This window comes from Pipistrellus kuhlii, unplaced genomic scaffold, assembly GCF_014108245.1.
Source record: "Pipistrellus kuhlii isolate mPipKuh1 unplaced genomic scaffold, mPipKuh1.p scaffold_m20_p_35, whole genome shotgun sequence".
Classification (NCBI taxonomy): domain Eukaryota; kingdom Metazoa; phylum Chordata; class Mammalia; order Chiroptera; family Vespertilionidae; genus Pipistrellus; species Pipistrellus kuhlii.
This window is the reverse complement of record NW_023425535.1, coordinates 4043205-4061236: the sequence shown is the minus strand read 5'-3', so window position 1 is coordinate 4061236 and position 18032 is coordinate 4043205. Positions and strand designations below refer to the sequence as shown.

The window sequence follows — 18032 nt, the reverse complement described above, 5'->3', positions numbered from 1 at the left end:
CGAACCTGGGACCTTGAGTCCACAGCCCCATACTCTGTCCACTGAGCCAAATGGATCAGGGTGGACCTGGCAAATATTATTATAAATTAAGTAAGCCAGAGAAAAATAAATACTGTATGACTTCACTAATTTATTTATTTTTTTTACTTCACTTATATGTGGAAACTAATGAACAAAATAAACTCACAAACAAAATAGAAATAGCCGAAACCAGTTTGGCTCAGTGGATAGAGCGTCAGCCTGCGGACTGAAGGGTCCCAGGTTCAATTCTGGTCAAGGGCATGTACCTTGGTTGCGGGCACATCCCCAGTAGGAGGTGTGCAAGAGGCAGTTAATTGATGATTCTCTCTCATCGATGTTTCTAACTCTCTATCCCTCTCTTCCTCTCTGTAAAAAATCAATGAAGTATATTTAAAAAAAAAAAAATAGAAATAGACTCATAAATCCAGAGAACAGATTGGCAGCTATTAGAGGGGAGAGGGGAATAGGCTGATGACATGGATTAAGCCCCAAAAGGGGAGAGGATTAAGCCCAAAAAACCCTCATAGACAACAGTATGATGACTACCAGAGTGAAAGGGAGTAAGGGAGGAGGTAGAGGGTATCCTATCTAATAAAAGAATAATATGCAAATTGACCATTATTCCAACACATAAGATGGCTGCCCTCATGTGGACACAAGATGACCACCACAAGGTGGCCTTCCAGGGAGGGCAGTTGGGAGGAACCAGGCCTACAAGGGAGAGCAGTTGGGGGTGACTGGACCTGCAGGGGAGGGCAGCTGGGGGGACCAGGCTTTCATGGGAAGGCAGTTTGGGCAATTTGCCGAAAGGGGAGCAGTTAGACGTTGATCTGGATAGCAGGGGGTGATCAGGCTGACAGGCAGAAGTGGTTAGGGGCAATCAGGCAGGCAAGCGGTTGGGAACCAGCAGTCCTGGATTGTGGGAGGGATGTCCGACTGCCCATTAAGCCCAGTTCCAGTGGGACATCCCTCTAAAGGTTCCAGATTGGAGAGGGTGCAGGCTGGGCTGAGGGACACCCCTCCTGCACAAATTTCATGCACTGCACCTGTAGTGAGGTGATAAGTAGTGATAAAAGGAAACTTAAGGTAGTGAATATACAATACAAAATACAGATGATATTTTATAGAATTGTATACCTGAAACATAATTTTATTAACCAACTAGAGGCCCAGTGCATGAAATTCATGTGGGGGGTGTTTCCCTCAGCCTAGCCTGCACCCTCTCTAATCGGGGACCCCCTTGGGGGATGCCCAACAGGAATCAGGCCTAAACCAGCAATCTGGCATCCCCCTCATAATCTGGGACTGCTGCCTCCTAACCACTCACTTGTTTGCCTGCCTGATTGCCCCTAACTGCCTCTGCCTACCTGCCTGATCACCTCTAACTGCCCTCCCCTGCAGGCCTGATTTCACCTCCAATAACCCTCCTCTGCCAGCAATTTGGTTTCTATGCCAGTTAGCATCAAAAGCTTCGCCTCCTAGGCAGCCATAGCTTTTCACAGTTCACCCAGATTTGGTTCTGATTGATCAGTTTTTATGCCAGTCAACATCAAAAGCCCCGCCTCCTCTACCCTAACTGGTTTGGCTCAGTGGATAGAGTATCTGCCTGCTACTGAAAGGTCCCAGGTTCAATTCTGGTCAAGGGCATGTACCTTGGTTGCGGGCACATCTCTAGTAGGTGTGCAGGAGGCAGCTGATCAGTGTTTCTCTCTCATTGACATTTCTAACTCTCTATCCCTCTCGTTCCTCTGTAAAAAATCAGTAAAGTATATATTTTTTAAAAGCACCAAATGTGCACATGTATGAGGAAATAAAGGGGTTTGCGGGAGTCTCCCCCGGGAGAGTAAGGGACGTAGAAGAGAATGGGAAACAGAGGGACACATTAATGAGAGAGAAACACATGCATTGGCTGTGTCCTGCCTTGCTGGGGAAGAGCCTACAACCAAGGTGCTGTTGTCGCACCCCTCCCCAGGGCTCTCAGGCCCCCATGGAGATCCCATCCTTCCAGCCCTTGAAGCAGGAGGGCCAGGCCACTGAGGTCCTGGTCCTGGACTCCCTGTGACACCGTTTAGGCCACTTCCACCTGGGCGAAGCGCAGGCCGCTGGAAGGCGCTGGCCCTGCTGCGCGCCCTGTGCCGGGACTGGCTGCAGCTCGTTCCTGAGCGCCTTCCCTGCTGACATCCAGGCCTGGCTGTGCAGCCGCCGGCCCCAGACCAGCGAGGGGGCGCTGGCCCTGCTGGAGGAGCTCTGGGGACCAGCGACGTGAGCCCTTTGGGATGGGACGGAAGACTCCGGGGTCAGCCTCCAAAAGGAAGACGGTGGGATGATGGCTCTAGAAGACGCGGTCCCAGGGGTTGAGGAGCCGGCCTCCTGGACGCCCAGGCAACGCGCCCCTACAAGCCACGCGCCCCTACAAGCAGGAGCCCGGCAGCCCCTCCCCCGCCCCTCCGGCCCCGCCCGCGCCTGACCTGCCCGCCCTCCTGGCCGCCCCTAGTGCGGCATCGTCTTGCCGGCGCCCCTGTTGTGCCATCTGCAAAGCCACTCGGCCAAGAAGCCGCACGCCTGCCCCCAGTGCGGCAAGACCTTCAGGCGCAAGGTGCACCTGCAGCGGCCCGCGGCCCGCACCCCGGTGGCCCCGGGCCCCGGCCGCGCTGCACCCGCTGCTGGCCCGCGAGAGGCCGTATGCCTACGAGTGCGGGAGGACCTACTGGCGCGGGATGACCTCTTGCGCCACCGCAGGACGCACTCGGGCGAGCGTCCCTTCGCCAGCTGGCAGTGCTGCAGGGGCTTCGGCCGGCCGCCGCTCGACCTGCTGCGCCACCAGCGCATCCACCGCCGGGCGGCAGCAGTGGCAGCGCAACCCGGGGAGGGGGAGGGAGGAGCTTCCTGCCGTGGCCACTGGGGTAGCCGCCTGCCCTGCTGCAGCCAGGAGCCGCCTGTCCCCGCCTTGCTCCTATTTGGGCTGTTCTTGGGTCCTTCCCAGCTGTTTCTGCCCCAAGCCCAGCTTTTCCTCGAGGCTGAGGCGGGAGGAGGCGAGGGGCGGAGCTGCCCATTGTTGGGGCTGGGAGAGCTTCCTTTCCGAGTGGACTTTTTCCTAAGCTCAAAGAAGCTTGTGTTTTTCTTCTGAATTTTGTCCCAGTTTGCAAAGGGCAGTGAGAAGTTGAGGCAATCAGATCTCCCCTCTGCCCACCCTTCCTGACCCCCAGCCCATGAAAGGGGCCTCCTCATTGTCCCCTGCCCCCTCCCTACCTCGCGCACCCACCCTTTGGAGGGGGGCAGTGAGGCAGGCCAGGGGCCCAGGAGAGGAGCGCAGGTGGGCCTCTTGGGCGGAGGGCCGCTGAAGGTAGGGGATTGGATCTTGATCCCCTCCGCCTCGCGGGGACAGATTGGGAGGCAGGGGAGGGGCCTGGCAGCAGGCTCCTTGGTCTGCGACCCAGGAAGGCGGAGGTGGACGGAGATGCGCACTCTGAGAAGCACATGGAAGCAATTCACCAGCATCTGCCCAGAATCAAGCCCGTCCCGACTTCTGTGGAGGTGCCACCCTCGCTGGCGGGTGGAGGGGGCAAGGACCCTCTGGAACCCACTCAGCTCCTGGGGCAGCCGTTCCTGCCCTTGAGTCTAAAGAGGGCGGCCAGTGAGAGGTGATGGGAGGGGAGTGCTCCCCCATTCCCATCCAGCGGGGGGTACGCACACGTTCCTCTCAGACGAAGGGAAAGGGCCGGCTCAGCTCCCCGCCTTCCGTGGTTGTGGGTCTGGAGAGCGGCTGTGACTGCAAGCCAGGCTGGTGCTCCCCGAGTTCTGTGCTGGCCTGGCTGGTGGTCATTGGGATTGGGCCTCAGGGGTGGTCATTCTGTCTCACCTCCTTGGGGTCTGGCCAGCGGCTGTATAGTGTTCCACGCCTTCCCGTATCAGGCGCTCGGCCTGGGGGCAGGGGCAATGCCAGGAGTGACCGGAGCAACCTGGGCTGCCCTCCTCGCTTGGTCCCTGAACCCATTCTAGTCCCACTTCCAAACACCCCCTACCCCTTCCCAAGCTGTGTCTCCCTCAATCCCTCACCTCCTAGGTCCAGCCGCTACTGATGGCTCCGCACTCGCGGCTTCTGATGGCTCTCACGGGTGAAGGAGAGAGGAGAGGCGGCAGCGAGCTCCTGCTAAGTGGGAACCCACCTGGTCTGCGACTGGGTCTCCACCACCTGCAGACCGGGCTGGCGGGCCGGGGCCAGGCAGGGCCCCGCCTGTGCGCCAGCCCAGCCTCCTGCAGCCCTGGTCAGTGCGCCGCCTCGGGGACAGCTGGGACGGACATTGTCATGCGAGATCCATGTGGCACCTGGTGGCCAGGGAGGAACCCAAGCCGACAGGAAACCCCTGTCCGGCTGCTCTTAGGGATTACGCTCCAGGGAGAGGAGGAAGACTGACAGCCAGCAGATGCAGAAACAGCCATGGATCTGCGCAACAGCCTGCGGACTGAAGGGTCCCGGGTTCGATTTTGGTCAAGGGCGCGTACCTTGGTTGCAGGCTCCTCTTGCCTGGGCTCATGCAGGAGGACAGCAGCAAACTATAAGCTGGGCCGAAACCGGTTTGGCTCAGTGAATAGAGCGTCAGCCTGCGGACTAAAAGGTCCCGGGTTCGATTCCGGTCAAGAGTATGTACCTTGGTTGCGGGCACATCCCCAGTGGGGGGTGTGCAGAAGGCAGCTGATCGGTGACTCTCTCTCATTGATGTTTCTAACTCTCTGTCCCTCTCTCTTCCTCTCTGTAAAAAATCAATAAAATATATTTAAAAAAAACAAACAAAAAACTATGAGCTGGGAGGTTGTGGTTGGAGTCCCTGTCAGGGCACATGCTCTGGGTCTGGGCGCCATTTGGCGGGGTTGGGGTGGGGAGAGAGATACGACGGCTGGTCATTGGTTCTCATCATTGATGCTTCACTCTCTCCTTTCATCTCTGAAGTCAATAAAAATATTTTTATATTAAAAAAGGACCAAAAAAATAATAATGAAGTGTCTCCGTGTCTTTAAAAAAAAAAAAAAGTTCCTTGCCAAAACCGGTTTGGCTCAATGGATAGAGCGTCGACCTGCGGACTGAAAGATCCCAGGTTCAATTCCGGTCAAGGGCATGTACCTTGGTTGTGGGCACATCCCCAGTGGGCGATAAGGTTGCCTTATGTCTCAGCAGTTGTCTCAGGTGCTGATGTGGAGAGAGGTTACATATGAGGTATTTGAAGTCATTTTACCTTTAGTCTATCCTTGGCTGATAGCTGTTCTCCATATAAGTTATTGCAGGTGTTTTGCCTATAAAAAATGTCTTTCAGACAGGATTGCCCTGGATAGCACCTGTTACTGCCTGTGCCCTGTTGGCAAGTGTGTTATAAACATGTGTGTGAGGAGGAAACTTATATTGAGCACCTACTTTGTACTATCCTCCAAAATACTTTATAATATATAGTTTACATTACATTATGTACATAAAATATCCAGCAGGCAGTCAATATAAGGTAGCAGTTAACACCTGGACTCTGGGATCAGGTCTTCTTGATTAGATTTATAGTCCTGCCACTTACCAGCTGTGTGGTCTTTGATAAATTTCTTATGCTTTACTTGCCTCGATTTCCTCATATGTAATGTACCTATCTTATAAAGTAGTTGGGATGAATTGATAAAATAATATTAATGCATTCAAAGCATTTATAATGGTGCTGGGGCATAATTACACATGACTATTTGTTAGCTATTTCATTTAGTTCTCAAAATAATTGGGAGTTAATAATATTCTAATTTTACAGATGAGGAAACTAACCAGAGAGGGTTAGGTTACTTGTTTAAGGCAAGTCAGGATTTGAGATGCTTAGAGTAGCAGTCACAGATAGGTGGGAGGAACCACACATAATCCCCTTTGCTCTGAAAGGTGCTTAGAGTCTGGTGGAGCACCCTGCAAGATGTCTCGTTGTACCTTTGATGAGACAAGACCACGTGTTAAGTTTCAACAAATTGATGAAGAAACTGACACTGAAAGATGGAATTAATCATAGCAATCCATTTCCTCCCTAAGACTGAGCTTCTTGAAGCAGAAACTGTCCTGCTTATATTTGTTTTTCTACCACCTTATAATTTGGGGTAGTATATACTCAAAAAATGCTGTTGGTGAGTGAGTGTATGAATAAATAAGGAAAAGTTTCATGAGGGTGTGAGAGCTAGAGCTGGTGAGGGAGGCAGAAAAGATCCAAAGGTTTTGGTTTGGGTGACTGGCCAGAGAGAGCTCCACCCTGCCCTGTGCTAGCAAGTGGAGGAGGAGGAGCAGGCCTAGGGGAGTGAGAAGAAAAGTTAATGAGTTTGATTTAGATAGGTGGAATATAATCCCAGCAGAGATAGTTATAGGCACTTAGAGATAAAGAGAGAGACAACAGGGTTAGTTAGAAACATATTGGAAACTTCTTTTGAATTTGGAACCTGGAACAAGTCTCTCTAGAATCATAATTTTATGTCAAATTTTCCTGAGAAATGTTGTTGTCACATTGCAGGTCTTATTCTGTAATTATTTCAGACTTTGCATCTTACTCTCTTAGCACTATATAGATGGGAAGCAAATTAATTTCCTAGTAGAGAAGTGAGAAATTGCAGAGGTTTCAGAACTAAGCTGTATATATAATAAAATGTGCAATATAAGTGACTTCTCATTGTAAACCTTATTTCTTCAGTACTGGGAGTGGCTTTGGAGAGCTGGTAAAAGTGAAAAATTCAACAAAAAAAAAGTGAAAAATTCTCAGATGGGTAAAGTAGAAACTCAGGTTACTTATAGTAGAAACTAGAGGCCCAAAGCACGAAATTTGTGCAAGCATAGGCCTTCCTTCCCCCAGCTGCCTGCACTGGCTTCCCTCTGGCTTCCGGGCCCCAGGCTTCCTCGCAGCTCCGGCTTAGTCCAGAAGGTCATTTGGTCTAATTAGCCTGCTATGCTTTTATTATTATAGATGATACCAAGGTTAATTGTGTCATCAATAAAGTTTTATCTTATATAATAAAGAGCTAATATGCAAATGTCATCACGCCATTATGCCTTAATGGCTCAGACACTCAACACTGGGAGAGAATAATGTGAACCAGCCAGGCACAGATGGGGGGGAGGGGAGGGGAGGTGGGACTGGGGACTGCCCAGGCACAAATGAGCTTGCGAGAGAGGAACGGGGACCAGCCAGGCTGTGGTCCCAGGCATCTGCGGCTGTGGCCCGGGCAAAGCTGCCCACTCATGGTCTCCTGCTGCTACTGCCAGCCCAGGTAAAGCTGGCCTATGCCAGCCAGAGGGAGGGAAGCCCAGTTCAACCCAGCCAGAGGAGGGAATCCTAGGTCCTGGGTGTGAGGTGAGGCAAAAGCAGTTAGGGGCGATCAGGCAGGCAAGTAGAGGCGTTAGGGACGATCAGGCAGGCAGGTGAGCAGTTAGGAGCCAGTGGTCCCAGTTGTGAGAGGCAATTGGACATCCCTGAGGGGTCCTGGATTGGAGAGGGTACAGGCTGGGCTGAGGACCTCCTCACCACCACCACCCCCCCACCCCCCCACTCACACAAATTTCATGCACCAGGCCTCTAGTTCATTCTATAATTCAGGCCGAAGTCAATAAAATAAAATTGCCTGTACCAATAGGATGGGAGCAAAGCAGAATTAGGTTCATCTTTATACAAACTAGCCTTTTTTTTTTTTCTGTTAACTGTTTATTTTACAATTGCTGAACCTTAATTTGAGAGGTTTTATTTCACACCACCCATATTAAAAATTCAATTTTAGCTGAAACTGGTTTGGCTCAGTGGATAGAGCGGCGTCGGCCTGCGGACTGAAAGGTCCCGGGTTCGATTCTGGTCAAGGGCATGTACCTTGGTTGCGGGCACATCCCAGTAGGGGGTGTGCAAGAGGCAGCTGATCGATGATTCTCTCTCATCAATGTTTCTAACTCTCTATCCCTCTCTCTTCCTCTCTGTAAAAAATAAAAAATTTAAAAATTTAAAAAAAACTCAATTTTATTCTAGTAAAGTCAGATTTGCCGTATTTTAGGAAAATAATTTTATTTAAGGTACATTTCTATTGGTTTTACTTTCATTATAGAGCACACAGGGGCGTATTTGAATGTGTGATTTTCTAGGTGGGCTTTTGCTTCTATCTATAGAATACATTATTTATTAGAAAGATTCAAGACTTTTTAATGTTTTATTTTTTTATTTCTTTATTGATTAAGGTATCACATATTTGTCCTCAACCCCCCATTCCAATCCCTCATCCCTCTCCACTCATGCCCCCACCCCCCTATTGTCCTTGACAGCTGGTTAGGCTCGTATGTATGCACATAAGTCTTTTGGTTGATCTCTCTCTTTCATCCCCACCCTCCCTTTGAGGTCCTACAGTCTGACGCATGCCTCCTTATCTCTGCTTCTGTTCTTCAAGACATTTTTATCACATTTACTAGGATTTGAAAGATTATTAATGAATAGTGTAGTATTTTAAATTTAACTTTTTCTGTTTATTCCTAAATAACTTAATTACTTTAGAGTATCCAGAAAAGACTATTGAGATTATTTAGTGTGTTTATCTGTTTACATATTGTAATCTATGGTCAGAGTGGTGATTATCCATTACTAAATATCTAAGCTTTTACATTACAGTGCCCTTTTTAAAAAGCTATGGTAACTTAGGTCTTTAAAAATATATTTTCATTATTTAAAGTTATGTTTGAGCTGGCCACCTGGCTCAGTGGTTGAGCGTCGACCTGTGAACCAGGAGGTCACTGTTCCATTCTCAGTCAGGGCACATGCTAGGGTTGTGGGCTTGATCCCCAGTTCAGGGGCGTGAAGGAGGCAGCCGACCAATGATTCTCTCTCATCGTTGATGTTTCTATCTCTTTCTCCCTCTCCTTTCCTCTCTGAAATCAATAAAAACATATTTTAAAAAATAAAGTTATATTTGGGCATTTGTTTTTCTCTCTTTGTTTTTAAAAACTTTTTAAAATTCAGTCATACGTATTATCTTTTTCATATTTTTATCTTCCAGGAGTCAGAAGAAAGCAGTGGAAATTGGAGTCATTGTAAAGTCATTGAAACCATTTACAAGAAAATCTCAGCAAATAAAAAGTGTTTAAATCAGTGACACAAGACCAGTGATTGAGGTGACAGTGTACAGTAAACGTTAAAGTTGAACGATGACTCAGCTATATGTTTATGTCACCTTATTGGGAGCCTATCTGTCCATCGTGCCTCCTGTTCAAGGTAAACCATTGTTCATCTAAGCAATCGTACCTCTTTTTACATAACATATTTCTGTTTATAAAAAAAGCATTTATTCCTGCAACTATTTCAGCTCCTTTTTTTGAACAGTTAGGGTCAGTATAGTAGCATAAATTTTAAAGAGACTAAGAACAAGTTTACCAAATAACTTGTGAACTTGACTGTGATAGGAACATTTTCAGTATGTGTAAAATCTAAGCCTTTCTGAACCTGTTCTCTTATTCATAACATAGGCATTGTGATACATAGCATCAGTTCTTGTGAGGATTAAATGAGATAAAGTATAAAATAAAATAATTGACCTAGTGCATGTAGTACAGGTAATAGGTACTTAAGACTTAGTTTAGCCCAGCTGGTGTGGCTCAGTGGTTGTGCTTGGACCCATGAACCAGAAAACTTCCAGTCAGGGCACATGTCTGAGTTTTGGCTCGATCCTCGGGCGGGTGGGGGGGGGGGGGGGGGGCTTGCAGGAAGCAGCCGATTGATATTTCTATCTCTGTATCCCTCTCCCTTCCTCTCTATAAAAAATAAATAAAAACATTATTTTAAGAAGAATTAGTTTAAAATTCCTGTCTCTTTAAAATACAATAAGGAATCAATTAAATAATTTAAAAAAGTATTGTTGTTAAAAGGCTTCAGAAATATAAATGGCACTTATGTATGTGTGCTGAATACTAATACCTTGTTTCCCCGAAAATATTGAAATAAGACATCCTCCGAAAATAAGACCTAGCGCATGGAAAGATAAGACATCCCCTGAAAATAAGACCTAGCGCAACTTTGGAAGAAGAAATTAATATAAGACACTGTCTTATTTTCGGGGAAACAGTAGTTCTTCAAAAACTACTGTTTTATTTATGTTCAATATTGTAATTTTACTCTGGTTTGTTCAGAGCTTGGCACTTTCAAAAAGGAAGTTGCTGTGATAAGTCATAGGATCAAATACAGCTGTATTTTCATATGAGCTCTTTTTGTTTGGTTTAATTAGAACAATAATTTAAACTGAAAAGAAAATATTTTGCAAAAGGAATTTAGATATAACTTATTCATCATCTTTATATTTATGACCACAGATTGCTCTTTCATGTTTTGTTCACAGTGATATGGATTAATATCTACTAACAGGAAAAAATATTAGCAGCATAAATCTTTTGACATTTTTTACTTTAAAGCATGAGCATAATAATGAATTCTGTAGTTTTTTTTTGTCTTTTGTCTTAGGTACAATACCCTCATTATTATCATGCAGAGCCCTCTTGCAAAAGCCACTTTTTGTTATTTATTTTTAATAATTTTTATTGATTTCAGAGAGGAAGTGGGAGAGAACAAGCAAAATATCAGTGTTAAGAATCATTGATTGGCTGCCTCCTGCACACCTGACACTGGGGATTGAGCTTGCTTGCAACCTGGGCATGTGCCCTTGACAGAAACTTTCAGTCCACAGGCCTATGCTTTATCCACTGAGCCAAACAAGCTAGAGTGCAAAAACTTTTTAAATAAGCCAAAACTGGTTTGGCTCAGTGGTAGAGTGAAAGGTCCCAGGTGCTATTCCGGTCAAGGGCATGTACATTGGTTGCGGGCACATCCCCGGTAGGGGGTGTGCAAAAGGCAGCTGATCGATGTCTCTCTCATCGGTGTTTCTAACTCTCTCTGTAAAAAATCAATAAAATATATTTTTAAAAAAACTTTTTAAATGAAATACCATCTTATTTAATAAAACAATTTTATTTTAGCATCTGTTGTTATATGCCTTGATCAGCATCAACCAAAGCTGTCATAGTTTTTAAGATGAATTAACACTTATATTGTTACCTTGCTTCCAGGTAATCTATTTGGTATTTTAAAAATACTTAATCTATATAGATCACACAGAGGGAATATGGTATAAGATTCTCATTCCCACCTGACTTAGTTTGTCTTATTATAAAAAATTTTAGATGAAATAAATTAATAATTAGTTATAAGGCATAAGTGAAAAATCTTAGTATGAATTTTATTTCTCTGATAAAGAGCAAAATTTGTTATATTTCCTTTCAAAAAAGTGTAGTTTGTAGTTGCTTTATTTTTTTAATTTTAATTTTTGATTTTTTTATTGTTGATAATATTACAAATGTCCCCCATTTCCCATTTTGCCCCTAACTTATAGTTGCCTTAAGATAACATTTGCTCTTAAAGAGAAGAAAGAACTAAAATTTGTATAGGGAGGAAAGACGAATGTAGGAGAAAACGTTATTTCCTAAAGATTACTAAGAAGGATTGGAGAGTGGTATTAATGAAGATGACTTTGACTTAGGCTCTATCTTTATCTTGAATTGTGTCTTGGGAAAGTAAATTTTCCTGTACCTTGGTCCTTGTTAGAAAATAGAAATAATGACACTTATCCTAGATATAAACAGGAATATTTTGAGCATCAAATATTATGATCAGATTAAAGCACTTTTACATTGAGATAAAACTGCTCAAGTTAGAATCTCATTTTAACATCTGATAGTTCTTGGTTTTTACTTGGTCATATTCTAGTTTTAAGTTAAAATTAACCAATAAACAGAGACTTAAAGAGAGATTTTTTTTTTTAGGAGAGAGATGGTAAACATTTTCTGGTGTTCTTGAGTGGTATCAAGGTTGGCATTTCTGTGATTTTCTTGGCTTTTCCCTTAGGGTTACAGAATGGCTGCTGCTATTTGCATTGAGGAAAGAAAAATGAGGGAAGGGTCAGTCCTGGCTTCAGCTGGACTTTATATCAAGAAAGCAAAAGTGTCCCAGCTGACTTGTTTTAAAAAAAATACCATGTGCAGTTGCGCACGTACAGTGCCATTGAAACTTGGTGGCCCATGCGCAGAAGTCGGTTTTTGGCTCTCAAAAGAAATTTCGATCGTTGTACTGTTGATATTTGGCTCTGTTGACTAATGAGTTTGCCCACCACTGGCTTAGATTAATAGCTAAATCCATTACCTAGAGTTGGACATGCCTGTACCCAACAGAATCAGAGTTCTGTTAACTAGGAAGACGGAGAAGGAGTGAGGGAATAAGTATCCATTGGGCAACTAAAAGGATCTGAAACAGATTTTATCTTTTTTATCTGAAAACATTTTAAGACTAATAGTAACAAAAATCCAAAGTAAGTAAAATAGCTTAAACAAAAAGGAAAATGTTAATATCACACATGGGATGAACATAGGGGTAATCCAATTAGTTAATTCCTTGGCTCATCAAAGTCTTTCTCTGTTTAAACTGTGCTGTTCTGCACATAGCAATTTAACCATAGGCTAACTCACTTCCTGACCACAGTGGCTGCTGGGGGCCAAGCATGATATGCAGATGTAGAAACTTCAGTTGACAGCATTCAGTGGAAGAAGAGGGTGGCTGTCTCTTTTTACTTGGTTAAGAAATCTTTCCCCAGACACCTCTTCAACCTCCACCCAACAAACTTCCTTCTAATTTCATTAGGCAGAACTTATTATATGTTCTTGTGTAAACAGCAAGGGGAATGGAACTAAAATTGTTAGATTAGACAAACAGTTATCTTTAGAGAGGAGGGCTGTGCTTCTCTGAGTCACATGAAGGCGAGGCAGATACTTACACACAAAAAGTGGGTGGGAGTAAGTGCACGCAGACATTGTCACCAAGGTAAAGAGGAGTAGGACAATTTGAAATAGGATGAATTCAAATTCTAATCAAATTCTAAGCAAGGTTACAGGCAGAACTTCCTTTTTTTTTTTTTCTTTTTTTTTAAATTAAAGAGCCAGTCCTATGTGCACTTAGTGGTTATCTCGATGCTGGCCTTGAAAAACAATACCAGTTCTATCCAATTGAGAAGGTGCACCTGGCATGGTATTGAGATTGTGGGCATATCTGGTCTCTGGCCTACAAGGTCAGACAGCTAAGTTTATCTTCATCATTCTTCAAATGGGCTAAAGCAAACTAGAAAGCAACATTTTATCTAGGAAGAACAGCAGAAAATTCCAAACAACAGTTTGTTGCAAAATAGGGGTTTTCCTCGTCAGAACCTTTAAAAATAACTACCTGCCCCTAAAGCGGCGCAATCGTGTAGGGTCCACCTGCATGTGGTGCTCTTGCAGCTGTCCTGGCCAGATATTTCAATAAATCTTTTGCCTGCTTTTTTAAATAAATCATCAGCCTCCAGTGGTCTTATTTTGAACCTAGGGTTCGACCCCACAACAAATTAACAGAATCTGTTGTAGGGCAGCCTTTGATCTCTCTAACATCATGCATCCCCTTTCTCACATGCATATACTAGAAGCATTAACGTTGACATGAAATATTCAGATCCTCCCCAAAGGGACTTACAACCCAGAGTTTCATTCACTTAATACTCAGCTACTACCCCAGGGTTTTTGGATTCTCTCTAGCCTTCCCCATCAGGTCCAGGTGTGACTCTTTGTGGCCCAGCAATGTATGGCTAAAAGAGAAATTCCCGATTTCCAACACACCTAGTATTAAATGATGAAGAAATATGACAAGTACTATATAAGCTTCCACTCAGAGGAAAGCTTGGAAAAAACCTTCAATGGTCACTACTCAATAGCACATAAATTACAGAAAACTGCTCTTGCTGACTATCTCCATCATGCAATGTACTGACATCCCACTGGTCTCTGCAACTCGCCTATTTTTTACCTTCTGATTCCTGTTGTAGATGTTTTATCTTAAGGATAGGAGAGAGGGAGTTTCTCTTCTTTATACAAAAAAATCCAATAGATTGCTGGGAAGGTAGGAACATTTATTTAGCCAGGAATGAAAATCTAGTAAAATCAATAATGCTGAAAGTTTCTTTGAAGGACAAAAGAGCACGATATAAATGTTCCTATATATAGTCACTTGTATCTTTTAGCCATTTGTCTCTATTAGTGTGTGTGTGTGTGTGTGTTTTCTAAGCTATTAAATATTTCTTACATGTGTTTGTTTTGAAATATAGAATCTATAGCTCCAACCCACGGCAGACCTCTTAATGGTACACTTTGTAAACAGGATTTGTGGGTAGGAACTGACAGAAGGCCAGTGTGCCTGAGCGTGATGGAGGGAAATGCTGTGAATTGATGTTGGAGAGGTACACAGGGTCCAAACCCTGCTGGGCCTCAGGAGGCTGATGCATATAGTGCATATGAAGCCATTAATTGGTTTTAAGCAGGTGAGTGACAGGATCAGAGATCACTGGAGATTTTCATCTTGGAAGTGGCATGCAGTTAAAAAGAAAGAGGTATATTTTAGAGTTTGAGCCGAAAGACTAAGAGGAGGATCTTTTCTCCTCAAAGGGTAAAAGACAAGAGTTCCATTTTGGAGTTGTTAATTTTGAGATACTTAAGCCAGCTAAGGCTGGAGGGATAAATCAAGGAAACACCAACAAAAAGATTTGGGAATGGGTGCTGTTATTTAAGGAGAGAGTGCAAGGAGGCTGCTGCTAGGTATTTTTCTTTGCATCATAACACTACTTAGTGTAATTTTACAATTTTAAGGTATGGCTCAGTGTTTGAGCAACGACCTATGACCTATGACCCAGGAGGTCACAGTTCGATTCCCGGTCAGGGCTCATGCCCAGGTTGTAGGCCCAGTCCCCAGTAGGGGCGTGCAGGAGGCAGCCAGTCAGTGATTCTTATCATTGGTGTTTCTATCTCTCCCCCACTCCCTTTATCTCTAAAGTCAATTTAAAAAATATTTTTTTAATAAAAGAGATATAACTAAGATTTCATTGCTTTTGACACCTTAGGACATTTGTCATTTACTCTCTTCTTCGTTTATATAACACCTTTGTATTCTACAGTATCACTTTTCATATTGTGTTTGTTTACGTGCCCGCCCCCCCCCCCCCCCCCCCCCGTCTCCTTCCAAGGATCACATCAGTTTTCAGAATGCAGTGCCTTGCGTAAACAGAGTGTGCCTCTAATTAGTGCTTTGTTAAATAAATATTTGAGATGATACAAATCCCAGATGCAAGTTATTTTAATTGGAATTTATCTCTTAAATTCAGATAATTTTCTAGGAAGTTATGTGTATTAATGATCATATAATTGAATTTTCAAGTATCAAGTGATCTTTTAGTATAATATTTATTAGTAGTAATATTTTCATTTTCATATTATTTTATATTATAAATTCGTTTGATCTGTATATAACCTCCTGATATAAATGGGCAGGTATTATTATCATTTTTTTTTTAATAAATAAAGAACTGAGAGTAACTTATCCATGAACATAATTGGGACTTGGACCTTTGACGTTTTACTATTTCAACACTATTTTGGCCACACATACTTACTACTTTTTCTATGTCATTAGATTTTTGAAAAATTAATAGCGTGATATATTGTTTACCATTTGTTGTCTGTAGTTAGCCGGATGCTTCCTTCCGTTACTGTGAGAGGATTTTAGAGGTAGTTAAGAGACCTCACGTCCTCTAGTACTAAGGACTTCCTGAGGAAGCGAGGCTGGAGAAGTGGTGTGGCTTATCCTGGAGCACCCATGGCTGATTGTGGGAGAGCCATTGTAAACCAGAATCTGGTCTCCTTATTTCCAACTGTTAGGATTTCTTCCCTTTCTCCCTCCTTTGCCCCTGGCTTAATTTTATATTTGATGTTCTTCACAAAAATGAAGTCTTTAAGTTTTGTAGTAATTTAGAGGAATAAGTAAAGATTATTAAAACTCAAGGTATGGAATCACCGTAATGTACTTAATAACACATTTTTCCTGTTATCTGTGTGAATATATGTGAGTGTGTTTTCCTTTCAATAGTTCCTTTCACCAGTAAGGTGAAATTTAAAGTCAGGTCTAATTAGTAAGCCTTGAACCACTTATTTAACATTTATAATTAAATGCATACCCAAGTATCTTAATGTTTCCTACCTGTTTGGCTCTATATTTTATTTCCTTGAGATCAGCCTTTGTGGATTTCAGCTGATTCATGGGGAGGAATTACTGAAATATTATTTTAGTTCTATTCTGCTTTCAGCCTGAAAAATTCAGTACCGAATATGACGGTATCTGTCATTTGAAGCTACTAGACTCTAATGCGGGAATGACCTGCAGTTTCTGGCAACAGAGTTCAATTTGAACCAGTGACCTTGAAGATAAAAGGCACTAGACACTATGATTAGTCCCCGTGCTCTCACAGTTCCCTTACGTAAGCAATTGCTTAGTAACTCCACTTCCACGTAAAAGCACAAATGAAAGGCTTATTTTTTTTTCTTAACCACTCACAGGTTTTAAACCAAAGCGTTTAAGAAAACACACACACACACACACACACACACACACAATTTGTTTGTTTTATAATGATTGGAAACAAGCTCAGCCTTCCCTGAAGTTGCTTCCATGTACCTTTCTTAAAACTTCTGACTATGTTCTACCTTTGCCACTCTTGTTTATCCTTCACTAGTGCAAACATTGTGCCATGTCATCTCTGCACATCCCAGTCTCTGGACTAGTAATTCTGAGCATAATAAATAGGTTAGTAATAAATGACTGTGACTTGTGTTTATGAAATTTAATTTTAATGAAAGACAAATTAGCTACAATTACTATGATAAAAAACAAAAGCTTAGAAACGTTTCCTCATTGAAAACTAAAATCAAAGAATTAGCTTTTCAGAAATGGCTTAAATTTCACGTATGATTACAGGACAGAATCTAGACAGTATGCTCCATGGCACTGGGATGAAATCAGACTCTGACCAGAAAAAGTCAGAAGGTGGAGTCACCTTAGCCCCAGAAGACACCCTGCCTTTTCTGAAGTGCTACTGCTCTGGCCACTGCCCCGACGATGCTGTCAACAATACGTGCATGTGAGTACTTCTTCTTCCAGTGAGGAGGAGGGCATGGCACTCAGGACTGTTTAACGATCATTTACCTCATCTGTGGCTTTTTTCCCTTAACTTTATATCCTGTCTTCCTAAGAGCCAAAAGCTTTTTGCTCTTTATATGGGAATATTTATTTCTGTTGATTGATGCTTACTTTATTCTTTTTTAATCTTTATTGTTGAAAGTATTAAATGTGTTCCCCTTTCCCCCCATTAAAACCCTCCAGCCCACCACTACTCCAGGCTTTCACCACCTAACTGTCCATGTCCCTGGGCTATGATATATGCATACAAGGTCTTTGGTTGATTACCTCCTACCCACCACCCTCCCCCACATTCTCTCTGAGGTTCCACAGTCTGTTCATGCTGCCATGTCTCTGGATCCTCTTTGTTCATCAGTTTGTTTTGCTCATTAGGTTCCACATATGAGTGAGGCCATGTGATACTTGTCTTTCTCTGACTGGCTTATTTCACTTAGCATGATACTCCCCAGGCCCCTCCATGCTGTCCAAAGGGTAAGAGATCCTTCCTTAACTGCTGTATAGCATTCCATGGTGTAAATGTGCCACAGATTTTTATCCACTCCTCTGCTGATGGGCACTTGGACTGTTTCCAGATCTTAGCTATTGTAAACTGTGCTGCATGAACATAGGGGTGCATACATTCTTTCTGATTGGTGTTTCTGGTTTCTTAGGATATATTTCTAGAAGTGGAATCACTAGATCAAATGGCAGTTCCATATTTAAGTTTCTGAAGAAGTTCCATATTGTTTTCCATAATGGCTGCACCAGTCTGCATTCCCACCTGCAGTACACAAGGGTTCCCTTTTCTCCACATCCTTGCCAGCACTTGTCATTTGTTGATCTGTTGATGGTAGCCATTCTGACAGGTGTGAGGAGATACCTCATTGTTGTTTTAATTTGCATCTCTTTGATGATCAGTGA

At 43.6% G+C, this 18032-nt stretch overlaps 1 protein-coding gene and 1 pseudogene across 2 annotated transcripts in view; both read left to right on the top strand.

Moving 5' to 3' along the window:
• Nucleotides 1-18032, top strand: part of BMPR1A (bone morphogenetic protein receptor type 1A) — a 167349-nt gene that overhangs the window by 102355 nt on the left and 46962 nt on the right. For both annotated transcript variants that reach the window (XM_036461234.2, XM_045570699.1), the window contains 2 exons: nucleotides 9046-9260; nucleotides 16911-17073. In XM_036461234.2, coding sequence (XP_036317127.1) covers nucleotides 9194-9260; nucleotides 16911-17073 — 230 coding nt within the window. In that variant the 5' untranslated portion in view covers nucleotides 9046-9193. The remainder of the gene's footprint in view (nucleotides 1-9045; nucleotides 9261-16910; nucleotides 17074-18032) is intronic.
• On the top strand, nucleotides 1875-2928 carry LOC118732144 (annotated as a pseudogene).